The sequence below is a fragment of the Capra hircus genome, chromosome 4, assembly GCF_001704415.2.
Source record: "Capra hircus breed San Clemente chromosome 4, ASM170441v1, whole genome shotgun sequence".
Classification (NCBI taxonomy): domain Eukaryota; kingdom Metazoa; phylum Chordata; class Mammalia; order Artiodactyla; family Bovidae; genus Capra; species Capra hircus.
The window spans coordinates 53,577,008-53,598,057 of record NC_030811.1 but is presented as its reverse complement, the minus strand read 5'-3'; the positions used below and the strand labels follow the sequence as shown (position 1 = coordinate 53,598,057).

At 41.6% G+C, this 21,050-nt stretch overlaps 1 protein-coding gene across 1 annotated transcript in view; it reads right to left on the bottom strand.

Moving 5' to 3' along the window:
* CHN2 (chimerin 2) overlaps positions 1-21,050 on the bottom strand; it is a 340,146-nt gene that overhangs the window by 4,231 nt on the left and 314,865 nt on the right. The window contains exons 8-12 of the mRNA XM_018047100.1: positions 19,027-19,111; positions 13,984-14,157; positions 9,195-9,272; positions 6,539-6,676; positions 4,742-4,847 (exon numbers count right to left, since the gene is read on the bottom strand). Of these exons, the coding sequence (XP_017902589.1) occupies positions 4,742-4,847; positions 6,539-6,676; positions 9,195-9,272; positions 13,984-14,157; positions 19,027-19,111 (581 nt within the window). The remainder of the gene's footprint in view (positions 1-4,741; positions 4,848-6,538; positions 6,677-9,194; positions 9,273-13,983; positions 14,158-19,026; positions 19,112-21,050) is intronic.

The following is a 21,050-nucleotide window of genomic DNA, read 5'->3' as shown; positions in this document are numbered from 1 at the left end:
GTCTTCAGCCCACAGAAGTGAACTGCTAAGTGAATCTGGTATAGACACACTTTTGAACACTATAAAATCAGTCCTTCTTACTAAATAAACATGGAACTCTCATTGAAGGAATATTGACTTGAAGGGGCAGCAAAGATTATTGAAAAGTGAAGTCGCTCAGTCGTGTCTGACTCTTTGAGACCCCATGGACTATATCCTACCAGGTTCCTCTGTCCGTGGAATTTTCCAGGCAAGAGTACTGGAGTGGGTTGCCATTTCCTTCTCCAGGGGATCTTCCCAACGCAGGGATTGAACCCGGGTCTCCTGCACTGCAGGCAGATGCTTTACCCTCTGAGCCACCAGGGAAGCTGATTATTAGGTGGCCCATAATGCATACAGATTTAGTCTAGACTTGTATGGCTATCTTCATCTCCCTCTTCTTGCTGTCCACTGGTCTGTATGCTGGAGGCTTGTATACTATCTTCATTTCCCTCTTCTTGCTGTCCCCTGTCTGTATTCTTGTATGACTGTCTTTATCTCCTTCTTTCTGTCCACTGTCTGTATGCTGGAGGCTTGTATACTATCTTCATTTCCCTCTTCTTGCTGTCCCCTGTCTGTATGCTTGTATGACTGTCTTTATCTCCTTCTTCTTGCTTTCTACTGGTCTGTATGCTGGAGGCTTGTATGATTGCCTTCATTTCCCTCTTCTTGCTGTCCATTGGTCTGTATGCTGGCAAACCAGGAAGCTGAGGGCAGATTCCCTGCCTGCTGGCAGGGCTACTGCCCAAGGAGAAAGGTCAAGGCATTGTCACGGGACAAGAGAATGGCTGGAATGTGGCCAAGTGGGAACACAGTTAGACATTATTTTTAGTTCCCACGGGATGAAGTCTGGAGCAGTAATTGTTATTGGAATTGAAAATACTCATCTCCTCACTAATCATTAGAGAAATGCAAATCAAAGGTATTGTGAGGTATCACCTCACACCAATCAGAATGGCCATGATCAAAAAATCTAGAAACAAAAAGTGCTGGAGAGGGTGTGGAGAAAAGGGAATCCTCCTACACTATTGATGGGATTGTAAACTGGTACAACCATTGTGGAGAACAGTATGGAGGTTCCTTAAAAAACAAATATAGAACTACCATATGACCCAGGAGTCCCACTCTTGGGCGTATAGCCGAAGAAAACTCTAATTTGAAAAGATAAATGCACGCCAGTGTTCACTGCAGCACTATTTACAACCGCCAAGACATGGGAGCAACCTAAACACCCATCCACAGAGGATAAAGGTGATGCAGTACGCATACACAATGGAACGGGTGTATATGTCGCCGTTCCCTTCTCCAGAGGCTCTTCCCAACCCAGGAACCGAGCCTAGGTCTTCTGCATTGCAGGCAGACTCTTTACCATCTGAGCCACCAGGGATCCTAAGGGAATATTACTCAGCTGAAAGGGAATGAAATAATGCCACTTGCAGAAGCAAGGATGGACCTAGAGACTGTCATACTGAGAAAGTCAGAGGAAGACAAATACCATATGATATCACTTATATATGGAATCTTAAAAAAAAAAGCACAAATAAACTTATTTACAAAACAGGGTCACAGATGTAGAAAACAAAATTTACGGTTTTCTGGGGGAAATGGGGGTAGGGAGGGATAAACTGGGAGATTGGGGTTGACATACACATAGGACTATATACAAAATAGCTAAATAATAAGGACCTGCTGTATAGCAGAGGGAAATCTATTCAGCACTCTGTAATGGCCTGTATGGGAAAAGAATCTATAAAAGAGTGGATATTTGCTTATGTATAACTGATTCACTTTGCTGTACAGCAGAAAGTAACAAAATATAAATCAACTATACTCCAATAAAATAATTTAAAAAACACCCAAGTAAGAATTGCAAATCCTTTAAACATGAAGTTCAAACTCCAAAGTTGGCTTAAAACCTTCCTAAGTAGAATAAAATTATGATCTCTCAGATTCTTGCTTTAAGGAATTAAGGTTTTAGGATGTTCATAATAGATCTAAAAGGGAGTACATTCTTCAAAGAAGAGCAAAATCGGACTGACCTATGTTTAAGTTTTTTACAAAAAGCTATCCCTTTGTGTTTATTCTCTGAAAGCTAATTAAGACTAGCTGTGCGTGTGTGCAGGCCAAGTGCCTTCAGTCATGTCCAACTCTTTGCAACCCCATGGACTATAGCTGTCCAGGCTCCTCTGTCCATGAGATTCTCAAGGCAAGAATACTGGAGTAGGTTGCCATCTTAACTTTGCAATGTGAAGGTAATGAAGCTGAATTGACCTTCCTAAGACTTGCCATCTAGCATTATTTTAGAAAGGTCAACTCAGCTTGCATTACCTCCACATTGCAAAGTTAAGAGGGAGGTAAGAAAGAGGATATTCTTCATTTTCAAACTACTCATAGCTGTCCATCAAGTCAGTCACCACACCTGACCAGATAAGATAGATAGCAACCCCTCCATAGTAAAAATACTAAATAATTGGCATTTAAGACTCAACTGGGATGTGTCAGCATTTTTTACTTTACCTTTCAAAGTATCATAATTGGACACTGAAAGATTTTATCCAAAATTTACTTGTACTCTTAAATTCAATAAATTAATCAAAATGAGACTCTAAGATAACTTACATTTCTGATCACCTTGAATATGAGCAACAGTATATGTTTTAAAGGTAGAAAAATTAAAACCTCAATGCATTAAGTGTTTCCATAGTTTTATCAACTTGTTTCCTTTCATTTACTGAATCGGTCTGTAAATTGGTCAGTATAGATATCTTTTGGTTTATCTAAAAATGGGCTGCTACCATGTATCCCCCCAAAACACAGAGGAAGGCACACGGAAGTACCCTGATCCTGCCAACATCTCAAAGACCAATATATTGACCTCACAAGTAAAGTGAAGGAAAGAGATCTGTGGTTTAGGTAAAAGAGTCTGGAACCAGAGACTCCAGTGTACTATAAACAGCCATCTCTGTCTATCTCATATGACCTCACATAAATAACCCAGTGTGTAGCCCCCTGTGGCAGGCAGCCTCTGAGATGGCCCCCAGTGAGCTCTGTCTTCTGTAATCCATACCCTTCTGTAACTTCTTCCCTGAGAGCAGGGGTCCCTGACCTCCAGGATCTAATAATGCTTGATGGTCTGAGGTGGAGCTGATGTAATAATAACAGAAATAAGTGAAAGTGAACGTTGCCCAGTCGTGTCTGACTCTTTGCGCCCCCATGGACTATACAGTCCATGGAATTCTCCAGGCCAGAATACTGAAGTGGGTAGCCATTCCCTTCTCCAGGGGATCTTTCCAACCCAGGGATTGAACCCAAGTCTCCCGCATTGTAGGTGGGTTTTTTACCAGCTGAGCCACAAGGGAAGTCCAAGAATACTGGAGTGGGTAGCCTATATCCCTTCTCCAGTGGATCTTCCTGACCCAGGAATTGACCCGGGCTCTCCTGCATTGCAGGCAGATTTTTTAAAAATTGAGCTATCAGAGAAGACCAATAGAAATAAAGTACACAATAAATGTAATCTGCTTGAATCATCCCAAAACCATCCCCCAAACCCTGGTCCATGGAAATACTGTCTTCGATGAAACTGGTCCCTGGTGCCAAAAAGGCTGGTGACTGCTGCCCTAGAGCATAGGCTAGACCTAGTGACTTGCTTCCAACACATAGAGTAATAGCAAGAGCAGTGGGGTATGGCTTCTGGGATTAGCTTACAGAAAGTCTGTCTTCCATTGTGGGTGGCTTGCTCGCTGTTTAAGAGAAGCCAGCTGCCATGTGGGGAGCTGCCTACGGGAAGATCCATATGACAGGAAAGAGGGTTCCTGTTCTGAGAACAGTCAGCAAGTGACACCTGTAGGCTAGTCGCCTCTGAGGAACTGAATCCTGCCAAAGACCATGTGAGTGAGCTTGGAAGTGGACGCTTCCCTACTCGAGCCTTGCAGCCTGGCTGTCAGTTTGACTGCAGCCTCATTATTAACCTTGAACCAAAAGCACCAGCAAAAGCCACCTGGATTCCTGTCCACAGAGACTATGCAATAATAAACATTTACAGTTTCAAGCCACTAAGTTTGGGGGCAACCTGTCAGTCAGTGAGAGGAAATGACAACCCATTCCAGTATTCTTGCCTGGAGAACCCTATGGACAGAGGAGCCTGGTGGGCTGTCCATGGGGTTGCAGAGATTTGGACATGACTGAGCACACATACACGACAGATAATTAATACATCAGATGAAACAAGAAATTAGGGTGGAAATCTGCTTGCCCAGAAAGAAGGCAGCTCAGGAGTCTGCGTTTAGGGTGAGCAAAAGGAGGAAGGACAGAACAGAGTTCAAGGCTTTGTGGGAGGAGGGTGCAGATGCAGGGGCAGCATAGACACAGATGAAGGGCTATGGGCCACACTGGGTTTCCATCCTGGCTTTACCTCGCCTCTCTGCAGCAGCTGTGTAAAGTCCCGAAGCTTCAGAAGTATTATCTGTAACATGAGGCTCCTAACAGTACCAGCCTCAGAGACAGGACACATCTAAAGTGCGGGGAGCAGCTCCTGCTGTCTCCTAGACACAGAGTGAGTGTCTAGGGTTATCAGTGGGGCTGGCCTGGAGAAGGTAACCTAATTCACTGAAAAGGAGGATCTGTCCGCTCAGTGGGTTGGGGAGGCTGTGCACTTTTCCTAGTGCATCAGCAGTGCAGGGCAGATAGAGTGTGTGGAGGCAGCGCCAAGGAGGTGTCAGCTTACTTCTTGAGGTGGATCATCAGGTATCGGAGGGTCTCATAGTGGGCAGGAGGAAGCAGCATCAGCACTTCATGGACCGCTTCCAGCCTCTCATCTGCATTGGAGATTTCTGTGAAGATCGCACATAATGAGTATCAGTGCAGTGCTGAAACATCAAAGTTTTCAGAGAAACTACAAGAAGTTTGGTTTGTTCAGGCTACAGATGAAGGGGATGTCTAATAATATTTCACTTAAAGTGATTCATTTGTTCATGTCTTGTCTTATTCCAGAAAGGGTTTGAGGCTGGGAGCCACATGCATATTGAATGTCTGCTGGCTGCGTGGCAGGAGGCTGCCTGTGGTCCTTGCCCTCCAGGAAGCTGTAGCCTTGCAGATACTTACTGGTGGCACACGCACAGACTGTGCTTTGCCCATCTTCTGAACACTGGATTTGCCAGAAACTATGACCAGCTTTAATTTAAACTGGACCACACTTGGGAGCTTTCTCTTGAAATGGTCTACCAGATCTTTTCTTGGCAGGCATAACTGAATCCACTTTGTAATGCAAGGGCGCTGGCAGGTGAGCCAGCCAATTCAGGCTGCACTGTTGGCACTTTTTGTCAAAATGTTGGCATGGTGAACCCTAGGGTGCTGTCCAGGTTAGGAAGTAGATAGTAGGCACGTTAACAATGGGAGGAAGCATGCATGCCTCTGTTTTCAGGACTCCGATAGGTATTGGCAGCCATTCAAAGAAAGCTCTCTGGTCATTCCTCCTGGTACAGAGGGTACCTGCTGTCAGAACCTTCCCCACATGACCACTGGGATCCAGGAAAGAATGCTCTTACCAGGGAGTATAGCCACAGCTCATCTGGAAAGTACACCCTGAGCGATTCCAGTCTGCCCACGTTTCTCCCCATCAGGTATCTTGTTACTATATTTAGCAACATCTACCTTTAAAGATTATAGTTTTTAATAAAAACTTCCTCAAAGTGTGCTTGACTTCCGTGTCATGCATTCTAGCACCTGAATCTCCCCTTCCTCACTACAGTCCTGGACAAAGTGTAATGCAACTCCCCCCCCCCCCAACACACACACACGCGCATGCGCACACACGTGCACACACGCACACACACACACGTCCTCACATCTGACAGCACTGACCCAAATGCCAAACCCTGAAGGAGCAGCTCTGGGCTGATGGAAGACTAATGCTAATGTTCCATTTCTGGACCCATGAGCTCAGCTCTCTAAGCTTAGTTTACCTCCTCTGTAAAACGGGATTACAATATTTGCCTCATCAGCTAGATGAAAAGGTTAAAAAAGGAGATATTGGTGAGAGTTCCTAGGATAGTATTTGATACAGTATCTTCTTGACCTGTTACTAGTTTTGAACAGCATCAATGTGCCCTAACATGGGGTATGACTTTAATCAGTTAGCAAGGGGATTCTGCTTACTAGATGAAAGTAGTTAATTTATACAGCCCTCACTGAAGAATATCTGATTGCTTACTAGAAAAGCATTTCACTTTGAGCATATAACAGAGTAAGTCTGACTGTGCTGGTTTCCGGCATAGATGAAACAGTGGGGAGAGACAGAACTGCCTGGCACCCAGCATCAGCCGAGTAGAACCGGCTTAGCACTGGTTCCATTCAGCTAGAGTACTATGTCTGGTTCTCTACTAACTGTCCCGTTGTGCCCTCACTTGGCAAAGCAAGTCGTCATGCAATAATTTAACCAGGATCTGAGTTTTCATTTTCTTGAAGTCAAAAGCGTCACACTTAAAACTTTGGTGCCATTAAAAAATTAGTTCTCAGTACTTACTTGCTGCTTCTATAAATTTGGAGTAGGTATCATAGGTGATGACAGGAATGGGTAAGTCTCTGAAATACAGTTTAAGGGCTCCAGTGATGATGTTTATGTCCGGATAGATGTTGGCAGATATATCTGCCTTTTCACCATCTGAAAAACAATGATCCAATTCCTAATTAGGATCTTATTTCACCAAGTTAAACCATGCCCAGAAAGAGAAGAAAAAAAGATCCAACAATGAATGCTCCCTTACAAGCCTCAGCTGACTCCTTTGGCATCTAATAACATGGAGATGCAGGAAGTAACAAAAAGAAGTTTGGTAAGAGGGATTTTGGGTCTGAGGGTAAGTACAGCCAAAAAAGTAGTGAAATAGACTTAAAATAGTTCTTTGGGTGCCAGCCCCTGGTAATTTGCTAAATAGAAGTCTAGCACAGTAATTTATATTCTAGACACAAAGCTTATAATAGGATAACAATCTAATTTAAAATTATAAAATCAAGAATCTTATATAGTATTGTTTGGATTTGGATTTGAAGATCACATACATAAAATAAGTTAAATATATTCAGGTTTTAATGTTTCTTTCAGGCTTACCAAAGTTTCTTTTCACTTGATTATTCCTTCCTTAATCCCTAAGACTTTAATCTGGGAAACTTAAGCCTTCCCTCATGTGTAGGTAATGTTATATTTCTTACTATTTTTTGCAATCTTTCTGAAGACATATTTTGACTTTTTGTTTTTACCATTAGTAGATATCGGTCCAATTTAACTGTCACAATCTATAAAATTTTTTCAATCATATAGGGACTATTAGCATTATCTTTTTTATAGAAAATTGAAACAAAGAACAAATGTCTCAGTAAATTTGGTTCTGAGGATTAAAAAGCTCTTACTGTACAGAAAACAGAGTATAGCAGATAGGCCATCTGATTGCATTATTTATGTATTTAACAAACAATTACGGAGACTCTACCATGGGCCAGGCACTGTTAAGCCCTAGTGAATTAAAGAAAAGACATAAATTTGTCCCTCAGTATCCATGGGAGATTGGTTCTAGGAACTCCCAGCTGCATGGGTACCAAAATCCAGGGATGCTCAAGTCCCTTATATAAAATGGCTTAGTATGTGCGTATAACCTATGTATATTCTCCTGTATACTTTAAATCATCTCTACATTATGTATAATACCTAATACAATGTAAAAGCTATGTAAATAATATTAATGCAGTGTTAATGCTACATAAATAGTTGCCAGCTTGTGGCAAATTCAAGTGTTGCTTTTTGGAACTTTCTGGAATTAAAAAACATATTTTTGATCCACAATTGGTTGAGTCTACCAATATGGAACCTGCAGATACAGAAGGCCAATGGTACTTTTGTTCAAATAACTCTGGTTAGATTGGAAGTCGGGCATGGAGCTCAACAACTGCAAGGAAATGGGAAGACAGCTCTGCTGGAGAAATGTGGAAACATGGAGGGGGACAGAGGAAAAGGAAATGGAATTCTTAGGTCAGTGTGGGGTGGTCAGGGAAAAGTCATGAAAAGGGAGGACTTAAGCTAACATTGATAAAGCAATTAAGTGTTTGCCAGGCAGAATTGTGAACACATTCCAGATGGAGAGAGCAAGGTGACCCCAGGTGCTTGTTCATGAAGAGAGGTGGGAAGTACTTCAGTATTGCTAGGGTACAAAGTCTATAGAGAGGAGGTTGTGGCTATGAGCATGCAGATAGATCATCAAAGACCTCATCTACTATTCTACAGAGCAGAGGACCTATCTAGTGGGCCAGAGGTTCCATCTCTGATTGGCTGTATCAGAATTATTTGGATCATTCAAAGGAGATACAGATTCTTAGGCTCACTCAGCTTCCTGAATGAGTTCGCAGGGTGGCCCCTGCTGATCTGTATTTTTCATGAGTTCCCTAGTTAGCTCATGATATCTGGCCTAAGTGAGAATATGGCCTGGAGGACAGTATGGCACAGTCATCAAGAAGAAAAGGAGTCACCTCCTAAACTTCCCCTAGTTCAGTGCCAGGGGTACCCCCATCCCTATGCTCTCCTCTTTGGATCTCCGGGAGGAGGAGAGGAGTAAATGGGATCTGCAGTAGAGGATGCAGAAGGTACCAGGTGCCATGTGACAGATCATAAATGTTAGGCAACAAAGTCAAGAAGCTTAATGGCACCAAAGGCTGCCTGATCATTCAAGCAGCATTTAAAACTCACTTCTCCATGTAGTCACTGTCCAAGACTTTTTAAAAAACACTTTCCCCAGAAAATCAGAGAACTATGAGAGAACTATAAAACATTACTTCCTGGCTTCCTAAAGAACAGCTCTTAGTAGCTCTAAAACCCTATTTCCATTATGAATAAAACTGGTTCCAAAAGAGAAGATGCTAAGGAGAAGACATTTAGCACTCAGTAAAGTGCAAGTTTGGGGCCTCCTTGGTGGCTCAGATGGTAAAGAATCTGCCTGCAATGCAGGAGACCCGGGTTAGGTCCCTGGGTTGGGAAGATCTCCTGGAGAAGGGAATGGCTACCCATTCCAGTATTCTTGCCTAGGAAATCCCATGGGCAGAGAAGCCTGGTGGGCTACAGTCCATGGGGTCTGTCCATGAACAGTCAGACACAATTGAGCAACTGACACATACATACATGCAAAGGGCAAGCCTACCTCTGTCAAATGCCATTTTGACATCTTCGATGTGTTCTGTGAACCCAGAGACTCTATAAAGGCCTTCTGACTTTAATCCTGTAAAAAAAAAAGAGAGAGATTTTAACTGTAGCTTCCTAAAGCACCTAAAAATGAATATAATTTCCTATCTACACTGCATGCTATCAGGAAATGAACGAATGTAGTCAGTGCTCTTATTAGGGGCTTCACTGGTGGCTCAGTGGTAAAGAATCTGCCTGCCAATGGAGGAGACACAGGTTTGATCCCTGGGTCAGGAAGATCCCATGAGGAGGAAATGGCAACCTACTCCAGTGTTCTTGCCTGGGAAATTCCATGGACAGAGGAGCCTGGCAGGCAACAGTCCATGGGGTTACAAAGAGTTGGATACAACTGAGTGACTGAGAAACGAATGCACACAGGCACACTCTTATATATTACACACTATCACATCAGAACTTGAAATGTCCGTCTCCGTTTCCGTGCATCTGTCTTCATTGCTTGTGTGGCAGTGGAGACCTCGGGGTCTGGTATTCCTCCTGCCTGGCTCTGCAGAGTGAACCCAAGGTTAAGATTCTCAGCAGTCATGATGTCCTGCTTCCTTTGTTCATCTGACAGTGGATGAGACTTCACTTCAGCAAACTATTTTCTCCCCAGCATCCTCTCTATCCATATGCCATGCTGCATGTAGCACGGTGCTCGGTACACGAGTACGCATGTGTGTGGTTCATCTTATCCTGATTTTACTAGAACTATCCAAATGTTATAGCCTACGTGTTCATCATCATAAAAATGACAGTATGTTAAATGTTTAACTACATATGGTTGATTTAATTGGTATAAGTAAAGTAAGTAAAGTCACTCAGTCATGTCCGACTCTTTGTGACCCCGTGGATTGCAGCCCACCAGGCTCCTCCGTCCATGGGATTCTCCAGGCAAGAGGACTGGAGTGGGTTGCCATTTCCTTCTCCAGGGGATCTTCCCAACCCAGGGATCAAACCTGGGTCTCTCACATTGGAGGCAGATACTTTAACCTCTGAGCCACCAGGGAATACCTTCAAATAAATGATTATACAAATAGATGCAGGAAAATAAAATTCTAATGAATGAGTCTAGAAACTTGATCACTGTATATTTAGGGTAAGAAAAAGATGTGGGTGCAGCTCCTAGACCTTATTGATTTGTTAGGACATTTCAAAGTATCAGAAAGGATAGAGGATAAGATTTCAGACATTGTATATCAAAAACTAGCTGCTATCAAACTATAGCTACAGTCATAATAAGCAAATAAAAAGTTTCTACTGCTGCTGCAGTACAGTCTGTCAAGCATTGTAACTAAAGTACATTTCTGTTTTTCATGTATACTATCTGCCATATATAAAAAAGTTGGCACTGGATCTGCTAAAGCTCCTATACTTTGGCCACCTGATGCAAAGAGCTGACTCTTTGGAAAAGACCCCAATGCTGGGAAAGCTTGAATGCAAAAGAGGGTGGCAGAAGATGAAATGTTTAGATAGCATCACTGACTCAATGGACATGAATTTGAGCAAACTCTGGCAGATAGTGAGGACAGAGGAGCCTGGCCTGTTGAAGTCCATGGGGTCATGAAAGTTGGACATGACTTAGCAACTGAACAAAAGCAACATTAGGTCTGCATCAGAGACAGCAAATGCATGGCACAGATACTGCCCCTCCTCTCTCCTATGGCCATCAGAGACACTCTTCATTGACCTCAGCTTTCTCTCCTACTGAGCCCCACTCAGATTCAGAATTTGTTTCAGGACAGTTGTCTAGGGTGCCACTAGTGATCAACTGAATTGGCCCATAGATGAGGCTTGGTTCTAGTTGGTGATGCATTAAGCATGCCTTGGTCCAGTTGTAACCCACCCTGCAACAGAGGTGAGTACACAGTGGCACTTGGGAGCACAGTGCAGTGGACACTAACCCTGCCTTTTGATAGAAGAGGCTGCAGGGAAGGTCTTACTGAGGAACTGTCTTTAAGAAAGTCATGGGACTTCCCTGGCGGTCCAGTGGTTAAGATTCCACCTTCCAATGCAAGGGGTGTGGGTTTCATCTGTGGTCAGGGAGCTGAGATCCCACATGTCTCGTGGCCAAAAAACCAGAACATAAAACAGAACCAATATTGTAACAAAGTCAATAAAGATGATAAAATGATCCATAGTAACAATAAATAAATAAATAAATAAATGGAGGAAGTCATGAGGGATGGGCTGGACTTTGCCAGAGTTAGCAGAGGCTGCCGCCTCCCTTCCCATATTAATTCTCCCTTCCTCTGCTGTGATGAAACCTTTGGTTTTTTAGAACAACACTCATTGCAGAGGCCATTAAATCCTGGCCAATGTGAAGAGAGCAAAGTGATGTGTACAGTGCTGCCCATGGACTTGAAGGGCATGCCCTCTTGCTCTTGGCCGGAATGCAGATGAGATGGTGATAACCATCTGGGACCATACAGAGGAGGGCAGCACTCAGAGATGATGGGGTAACGAGCTGGGGGCCTGAATTCCTGCCCCTGGGCAGCTGCCCCACCAGCCCTGGACTGCTGCTGGAGAGAGAGGTGTCCATCTTGTTGATGTCACTGTTAGTTGGGGTCTCTGTGATAGCATGAAAGCATCTGGGTTAAGTACATTGGTCAGACACACAGATTTGGAGGTGGAGTTAAAGGATTGGGTCATACCAGGTAAAAAAGAAATAACACAGTTGAGTCTTATATGTTGGGCCCTGTACTGGGCTAGTTATCTGGATCAGCACCTTATGAGGTACAAGTGATTCTGTTCACTCTGAAGATGAAAGAAAAGAAAGTGAAAGTGTTAGTCACTCATTTGTGTCTGACTCCTTGAAACCTTATGGACAGTAGCCTGCCAGGCTCCTCTGTCTGTGGAATTCTAGGCAAGAATACAGGAGTGAGTTGCCATTCCCTTCTCCAAGGAATCTTCCCAACCCCGGGATCAAACCCAGGTTTCCTGCATTGCAGGCAGACTCTTTACCATCTGAGTCATCATGGAAGCATGAATCAATCACCTTATGGGCTACAACTGATTCTGTTCACTTTGAAGATGAAGAGACAGATATTCAAATGGAGTAAGTAACTTGCCCAAGGTCATACTGTAGCTGATATGAGAAATGGTTGGGAATCTAACTTCAAGTTCATGATCTTTTCACTCTGCCACATTATGCAGAAACAAATGGCCATAAAGGCATCTGGAGAACAATAAGAAATTGACTATGGATTCAAGATGGGATAAGATGTTGGCAGTGGTGGCAATGAAGCTGGAAATGGAAGCGTCACATGAACTCCTTCCAGCCCCTTCTCTGGATTCTGCTCACATGCATGGGACCCTAATGCCTGTAGCTCCAGCCCCTTTGCTGTGACAAGCACAGATTCCTAACTTGTGCTATTCTAGCTCTTATACTAGACATGCTTAGTGCCGTGCTTTCCGTGGACACATTAGCCGTCAGATGTGGTAGTCACTTGTCTCTAGTTGTTGGCAGTCTCTGATGAGGATCACCATGGGATGATCCCAGCTTCTTCAGAGAAGTGCAGGTCCTGATGGTAAGCTCTGGAGAGGCTGATTATCTGACCCTCTGGGGTAGCAGGACCCTCAAAACAGCAGTACCCAGGGCTGCTCTTCCCAGCTACTCATCCAGAGTCAGGGTACCCCCTCAACTTGTATCAAGAACTCACCAGATCCCAAAGCCCCTACTCAACTCTAACAGACCCAGCAGGCAAAAGGCAGGAGGCATTTCTTACAATCTGAGATGAAATGAGCGAGTCTTAGGGGAACAGATTAGCTGTAGTTTTCAGCCTGCATGGAAGAGGGAATCACTTCCTATCTCTAAAAGCTTTGGGAAAACAAGTTATAATATCATCTTTTGTTTTGGAAAGAATGGGATAGTTGGCAAATGCATAAATACCTGTAGCATATAGTGAGCCAATTTGGACACAACAATGGTACCAGCTATAGTAGGGTACATACATGGCAACACTTGTAAAAGCCTTTCCAGTTACTCAAATTACATCCAACAATCCAAATTCTCTCCAACTACACTATAACCACCACATCATTGAACACTTTGATACTGAAAAGTGGCCAAACAAAGCTCAAATAAAAGAAAGATGACTCAAGCATAATATAAAGAATCTTTTCTTTGAAATGTTCCCACCTTCCTTGTATTCTCAGTTTTTGGTGGATAAATCTTTCAATCTTTAGCTTTCCTCTTTGAAATAAACAGAATCAATACTAGCAATAAATTTCTATGTGGTAGAAAATACATGTGTTGACCAAGAACTTTTTAACTTTTTTTTAAAAGAAGCATTTTAAAAGACTCCATTTAGACCTCACCTCTGCCATAAACCCTTTCTGAACTCTCCTCAGATAAGATTAAAATGTCCTTCTTTGTGGCTCCATGGTATTTTGAACACATGTACTCACAGCATTTACTTAGCACACATGCATGTATGCACTCATAGATTTATTTATTTGCACCCCTGATTCTGTATACTATCCTGTGAATTTCTTAAAGGCATAAACTATAACTTTTATGTCCCCAGTGTGCAGTACATAATGAATGCTTGGCAAGCGTGTCTAAAATGCATGCACGCATGGTTTTTATATGAAACAGAAATTGATGTCATTGGTTGGATTTAGTTTGTGTGTGTGCATGCAGACCCTTTCCCTGAGATCAATAGTGGAGAGTCAATTTAACAATTATAAGAATAGAGTCTCCTTGACAACACTAAAAAGAAAGTCACTATAATAAGTTTTTTCCAAACCTCTTGCTTCAATTTCCCGAATGCAGATGTCTACCACCATGGGTCTCTGTGTGTTGTGAGCCTTCACAAGTGTCGTGAGGTCACAGCAGTACACCTTCTTGATCCTCTTGAGATCAGGCTGGCAGTCATTGGGAACGTGCTTGGAACACTGCTTGTGTACGTTCAATCCACAGTCTGTAAAAAGAGAAGCCATGTTAGTCTTGCCTGGCTGTTTTGTAAAAGTTCAACACAAATTATATGTTACCAAAAATAAAAAAAGGAAAACACCCCCAGGGCTTGTTGTATCTCTCTGGAACATCCATGCCACTTAGAGGTGATGAGTATGAAATCTATCTGTACTCATGAAACTTAAATAATTCCATTTTTCTCAATATGCCTTCTCTTATTGAGAAGAAAAGAGACATCTCACAGAGACAGTTTTGGTAATTAGGTTGTTTGTATGTTTTTTCCCCTTCTGGGACTGGAACCTTTGCATCTGTTTGAAGGCTTTTGGGTTTAGATTCCCAGAGCAAATCATGTTCCATAAAGGGCACCTAGGACTTCTGCTAGGGTGTTCTCCTTGACTTTGTGACACTCCTTCTGTGGAAGACATGATTACACTGTCTGTAGGAATCTCTTGTCTTTGGTCTGAGACCCCCATGACCATTGGCATACTCTTCTGCCTTCTTGGAGAATTGCCCATGCTTTCCACTCCTGTCTTCTTTGCTGGGCTGTTTGAGTAGGCCATTGTCCTTTCTACTTGCCTTGTTTTGACACCTGTGAGTGGAAATACTGTCTAACTGGACACTGGTGGGAGGACTCAAGAGTTTACAGTTTAGAACAATGCCATGCAATGTGATGATGAGAGCAATTATTTATAAAGCTCATATCAAGATCCAAAGCGGAAAAGGAGCTTTTAAGTTCAATGCACATATTAAAAGCCTTATTAGCAGTTGGTATCCACTGATGGAATTTCTCTAACAATAACAAGGCACAGTCTACATTCTGGAAAATAAAAATTTAATGCTGAAGATGTTCAAAGTTGACTTGGTGTCTATTCAAAATACCTTCTAATATTGCTTTCATAGGTGTAAAGCATAATAATAAAATCATTTTTATCTTTTATATACATATTATAAACACATGATAATGAATATTATAATTTCACTGTTTTTAAAAAAGCACTTAACCACACCAAGCATTCAAGAGGATATAAACTTTTGCGAAATCATCAATAAATGATTTTTGTCATTATATGCTTTTCATGTCATGTTTTACTGGGTGAGTTCTGTCTATCCCTTTCTAAAAACAAAACCACTTCTAATTATCTTAGCTTTATCAACATGAGAAATTTAACAAAGCTCAAGTAAATGTCAATAACATTTGATCTACTGAATATAAATATTGGTGAACTGAGCTAAATAGAGTTGACTGCTTTTCTTGTTTGCACCATGATCTACTCCTAGGGTTATCATGAGGATCAAATAAGTTAATATATGCAAAGTCTGAAGTATGGGGAGTGCTACGTGAGAGTCAGATAGAAGAAACAGCAAATATGGTGACAGAAAAGTCAAGGATGCCCGCTTAGCCACTTTTACGTGATTTCATTAGTCATTTTTACTAACTGAATTCTTACAAATTTCATTTAAAACGTTTTTTAAAAATTATGGTAAAATATACATAAAGTTCACCATTTGAACCATTTAAGTATACAGTTCAGTGGCATTAAGTACCTTCACCCTATGTACTAACATCACTATCTCCAAACCTTTTTTATCTTTCAAAACAGAAACTCTGTACCCATGAAACAATAACTCCTGGGGCCTTCTTCCTTATGAGCCTGTCAAGCATATTTTTCCTTCTGCATCTATCAATCTGACTACTTTAGATATCTCATATAAGTGGAATCATACTGTATTTGTCCCTTTGTGACTGCCTCATTTCACTTAGTACAATGCCTTGAAGGTTCATTCATATTGTAGTTCATGGCAGAATTTCCTGAAGAACATTGCATTTAAGGCTGAATACTATTCCACTATACATATGTACCACATTTTATCTATCTGCTCATCCACTGATGGGTACTTGGGTTGTTTCAACCTTTTGGCTATCATGAACAATGTTGTTATCAATATGGGTGTACAAATATTTGTTCAATCCTTTCAGTTCTTTTGGGTATATACCCGGAAGTGGAACTGCTGGATTATATGATAATTCTAGTTTTAATTTCTTTATAAACTTCATTTCAAGCTCTGAAATAACAGTGTTTTTATGTAGAGTTAAATACTGATATTTTATTAAAATAAAGATGTTTTATAATAAATACAGAAATACTCAGTTTTTGCAAACTAATACAATTCTATATGCTATAAAGTCTAGTTAATTTTTAAAACATTTGAAATATGTAAAATAGTGAGAGGCAATGATGGATCTACCAAACATTTAATGGTCAGTTTTCAGCTTTCCTGCTGCTCAGAGGAAGTATGAGGTTAAGCTGTGGTCACTGGAGAAGAGTAACATAGCCTTAGAATATGGTTTATTTAAAAAAAAAAAAAAAACCCTCTTATCCCAGAGAAAGTTGCTGTTCACAGCTAATCTGAATTCCAAAGTTTTGTTCTCATAATATTGACTTTGGACCAATTTCCTGCTGAAATTGGATAATACAAGCAATTAGGGATATTTTTGGTGGATATACTCTAAACAGGTTGAATTAATGAACACTGAGTAAAGCAGATATTTGAACACTTTGCTCAGTGATTGAGATGTAAGATACTCTGTAACTCTTGATGACTAAGCTTTTCATGGTAATCTAGGTCTCTGGAACACTTCTGGAGAGTCTGTCTCCAAACTTATGTTTCCTGCTTGCCTCGTAGATCTGGGGTGGGGGCAGGTAGAGTAACCGGCCTATATGAGCACTCCTGGACCCATCCAGGTACCACCACCAGTGACTGCTGCCTCTCTACAGAAGCTGAAATAGCCCTTTCCAGGCAGAGGAAGGATTTAAAGTCCCATGATCTTGTGAACCAAAATGGGCAGCATGGGGAAATACATCATCTTTTTTAATTTTTAAAAATTTTATTGCAGTATAGCTGATTTATAATGTGTTAGTTTCAGATATATGGCAAAGTGATTCAGATTTTTTTTCCAGATTTTATATATATATATATATATATACACACACACACTCACACACCCACACACATCTTTTCCAGATTCTTTCCCCATAGAGGTTATTACAGAATACTGAGTGGAGTTCCCTGTGCTATACAGTAGGTCCTTGTTGTTTATTTTATATATAGAAATGTGTATATGTTACTCCCAAATTTCTACTTTATCCCTCTGCTCCCACCTCTCCCCTCTGGCAACCATAAGTTTGTTTTCTATGTCTGTGAGTCTGTTTCTGTTTTGTAAGTAAGTTCAAGTGTGGGAAATAGATCATATTAATGTAATGTCATTCAGTTCAGTTCAGTCGCTCAGTCGTGTCCGACTCTTTGCGGCCCCATGAATCGCAGCACGCCAGGCCTCCCTGTCTATTACCAACTCCCTGAGTTTACCCAAACTCATGTTCACCTAGTCGGTGATGCCATCCAGCCATCTCATCCTCTGTCGTCCCCTTCTCCTCCTGCCCCCAATCCCTCCCAGCATCAGGGTCTTTTCCAATGAGTCAACTCTTCGCATCAGGTGGCCAAAATATTAGAGTTTCAGCTTCAGCATCAGTCCTTCCAATGAACACCCAGGACTGATCTCCTTTAGGATGGACTGGTTGGATCTCTTTGCAGTCCAAGGGACTCTCAAGAGGCTTCTCCAACACCACAGTTCAAAAGCATCAATTCTTCGGCACTCAGCTTTCTTCACAGTTCAACTCTCACATCCATACATGACTACTGGAAAAACCATAGCCTTGACTAGATGGACCTTTGTTGGCAAAGTAATGTCTCTGCTTTTTAATATGTTGTCTAGGTTGGTCATAACTTTCCTTCCAAGGAGTAGGCATCTTTCAATTTCATGGCTGCAATCACCATCTGCAGTGATTTTGGAGCCCACTTATTTTATTTTAAATGCTTCACACAAATTGTTTCTTTAAAATCATACTCTAGCAACAAACAAGTCAGTTAAGCTATTAGTGGAAACCCAATCAATATATCACAGGAGGCTGTTCTTCTTGCTCCTAGCCAGAAGTGTTTGCCAGAAAAAGCCTGGCATGATGAATTAGGAAGCCCAGTTACACATTAATTTGACAATTCTTTTCTATGTTGTTATATATATCTTAATAAGATGTGTTGTGTGCACTTAGCAATGGTTGTATGCATCCAGTTCTAGGTGGAAAAACACCTAGGGTTTCAAAGTATTTTGAAAATATGTGATATGCATTCAACGTGTGTATTTTCACTGCTAATTTGATGGCAGAATAATTTGGCTCTGGAGTCAAATCAAAGTTCCACCACTTACCGTGTGGCCAAGGGCAATGAACAATTATTAATAAGGCTCAGTTTCTTCATCTATTTAATGGGGAGAATAATTGCATCTCCCACAATGTTTGGGGCTAAAGTCCATGGGGTTGCAAAGAGTTGGACATGACTGAGCGACTGATCACACAAGGTTTGTTGGTAAGGCTAAATGATATGATGAATAGAAAGTGTTAGCTCAGTGCTTGGTATGAAGTAATTGTTCACTTACATTATTATTTTTATGCCCTGCTTTGTGTAGTAAAACAGGGATGGAAAAGCACTGTGACTTTTCTACCTATGCAATTCCATTGGAATCAAGTTTCTTTTTCTTTTAAGGACACCTACCTATTTTGGGTAGCAGGTAGATGGGTAAGAAAATAGACTTGCTTGGATTTTTTTTTTCTTTTCTTGCCTAAATGTGAGATATTCCTTCTCACTCTGGCAAACACCTAGAACAGTTTTTCCATTAAGCACAGAGATGCCTTGAGTCTTCCAGAAAGCTAGACTTTTGAGCTAATAATCTGAGCCTATTTCCCAGCTCTGAAAAGATGCCCTCCATGTAACCATGATGACACTTTATGTAAATGGAAAAGGAGAAAGAAAGTTGCATGTCTACCTGAGCACCGGACCCCTTGGGCAATGAGCCCCCACATGAAGTTGGCACAGTATTCACACCAGTGAGGGCCTCGGAATGTGTGGACCTGTAAGCCAAAACGAAGAAAAGTGTCAGAAAATTCAGTCACTCGGAGGCAGGTGGCCTTGGACATGCATGACACCAAGAAACAAATGCCTGTGTGGGAGTAAGCATCCCTCACTGGGCTTTTTCTTTCCAGTGATGTTGAGTTGCAAACAGACCTGGAGAAAACAGATGCACTTTGATTTCTGAAAATTCTCCACTGAGCCTCATGCCCCAAGCTAGAGCCAAAAAGGAATGTGGAGAAATGATAAAATTACAGGGCCATGCCATCAGCTATGGAACAAGACACTCACTATCCCTAAAAAAGCACTACATGGACAAACGGAAGATAGCCTGAGCCGGTCGCTATAACCTGCATTTAGTTCAGCAAGTTCTGGAAGGCAGAACTCAGTTACTATGGCATTTTGACCAAAGTTGTCCTATCCAGTGAAGTAGGAAATGGCAACCTACTCCAGTATTCTTGCTTGGAAAATTCCATGGACTGAGGAGCCTGGCAGGCTACCGTCCAGTCCAGAGGGTTGCAAAGAGTCAGAAGTGACTTAGCATGCATGCATGCATAGGATAATTACAAGGTTCAAAGGCTTTAAGTCACTTCCAGAAGATGGTTGGATGGCATCACTGACTGACTCAATGGACATGAGTCTGAGCAAACTCCGGGAGTTAGTGAAGGACAGGGAAGCCTAGTGTGCTGCAGTTCATGAGGTCACAAAGAGTCAGACACAACAAAGCAGTTGAACAACAACAACAAGAAAAGTCTTTAAAAAAAGGTAGAGGAGACTTCCCTGGTGGTTCAGTGGTTATGAGTCTGTGTTTGCAATGCAAGGGGCATAGGTTCGATCCCTGGTCAGGGAACTAAGATCTCGCATGCCACATGGCATGGGTAGAGCAAAACAAAACAAAGGAGGGAGTTGACTCTGAAAATGAAGCCACCCTGTGTAGCTTCTGAGTGTGTAAGTTGAAACTTCCTTCTGATTGGCCAGAGTGCCAGCCTCGCTGGTTGGTGCCCAACTCAGTTGTTAAATATTTTGAAAAAATCATGATGTAAAGATGGTCTTATTTCTAATTATTTATGTACAACCTCTTGTGACAGGACTAAGTCATGATTTAAAACAAAAACAGAACAAAACAAAAATATATGTTCTCTGGCACCAGTAAACATCAAGAAACAGAGTCAGGGGATGCCTTGAAAGCAAATGCGGCTGTGGTTAAGCCAGAAACCATCACAGGCAGTTTATCTGGGGGCATATATATCAATGCGAAGAGGTTTGGAATTTTTACAAAATTAAAATATCATGAGACTATATGGTTTCTATAAGGACTTTCAAAGTTTTAAACCTCCGTTAACAGATAAAAGACATGCAGACAATATTATTATTTTTTTTTTTAGAAACTGGGAGGCCTGAACAGGCCTATATAGTCAAGATGACAACTACAGTCACAATTTGCGAAGATGCTCATCAGAGCTCTACTTCAGAAAAAATAGCATCACTTGGAGATCTTCATTTATTTACATATGCTAGTAATTGGGTGTATATAAAGTGACAAACAAAACAGATTTGGTTCCCTCCTGATGGCACTTACAGATTTGTCAGGGCAGAGAAAGTGATCAATTAGCCAATCAAAAAGAGAAACTTCTGACCATGGTTTTATGCAATAAAACTGTGTTATAATAGTCTTTTGGTATTGCAGTTTATCACATGCAAACTCTCCCCCATTATACTATTTCTGCTTTGAAACATGATAGGGGAAAAGAAAAACCTCTCAGAATTGTTTTGACTAAAATGGAGAATAGTGCTGCAAGGAAATGACACCAAGATATGACAAAGCACCCCTTGTTGGAATGCAGAGACTCTATCTGAGGGAGCGCTTGCATTCTCTCGGAGCCAAAATACACGATTTAGCGAGAGGCCCACTCACATGAAACGTGGTTCTAAAAGAATTCC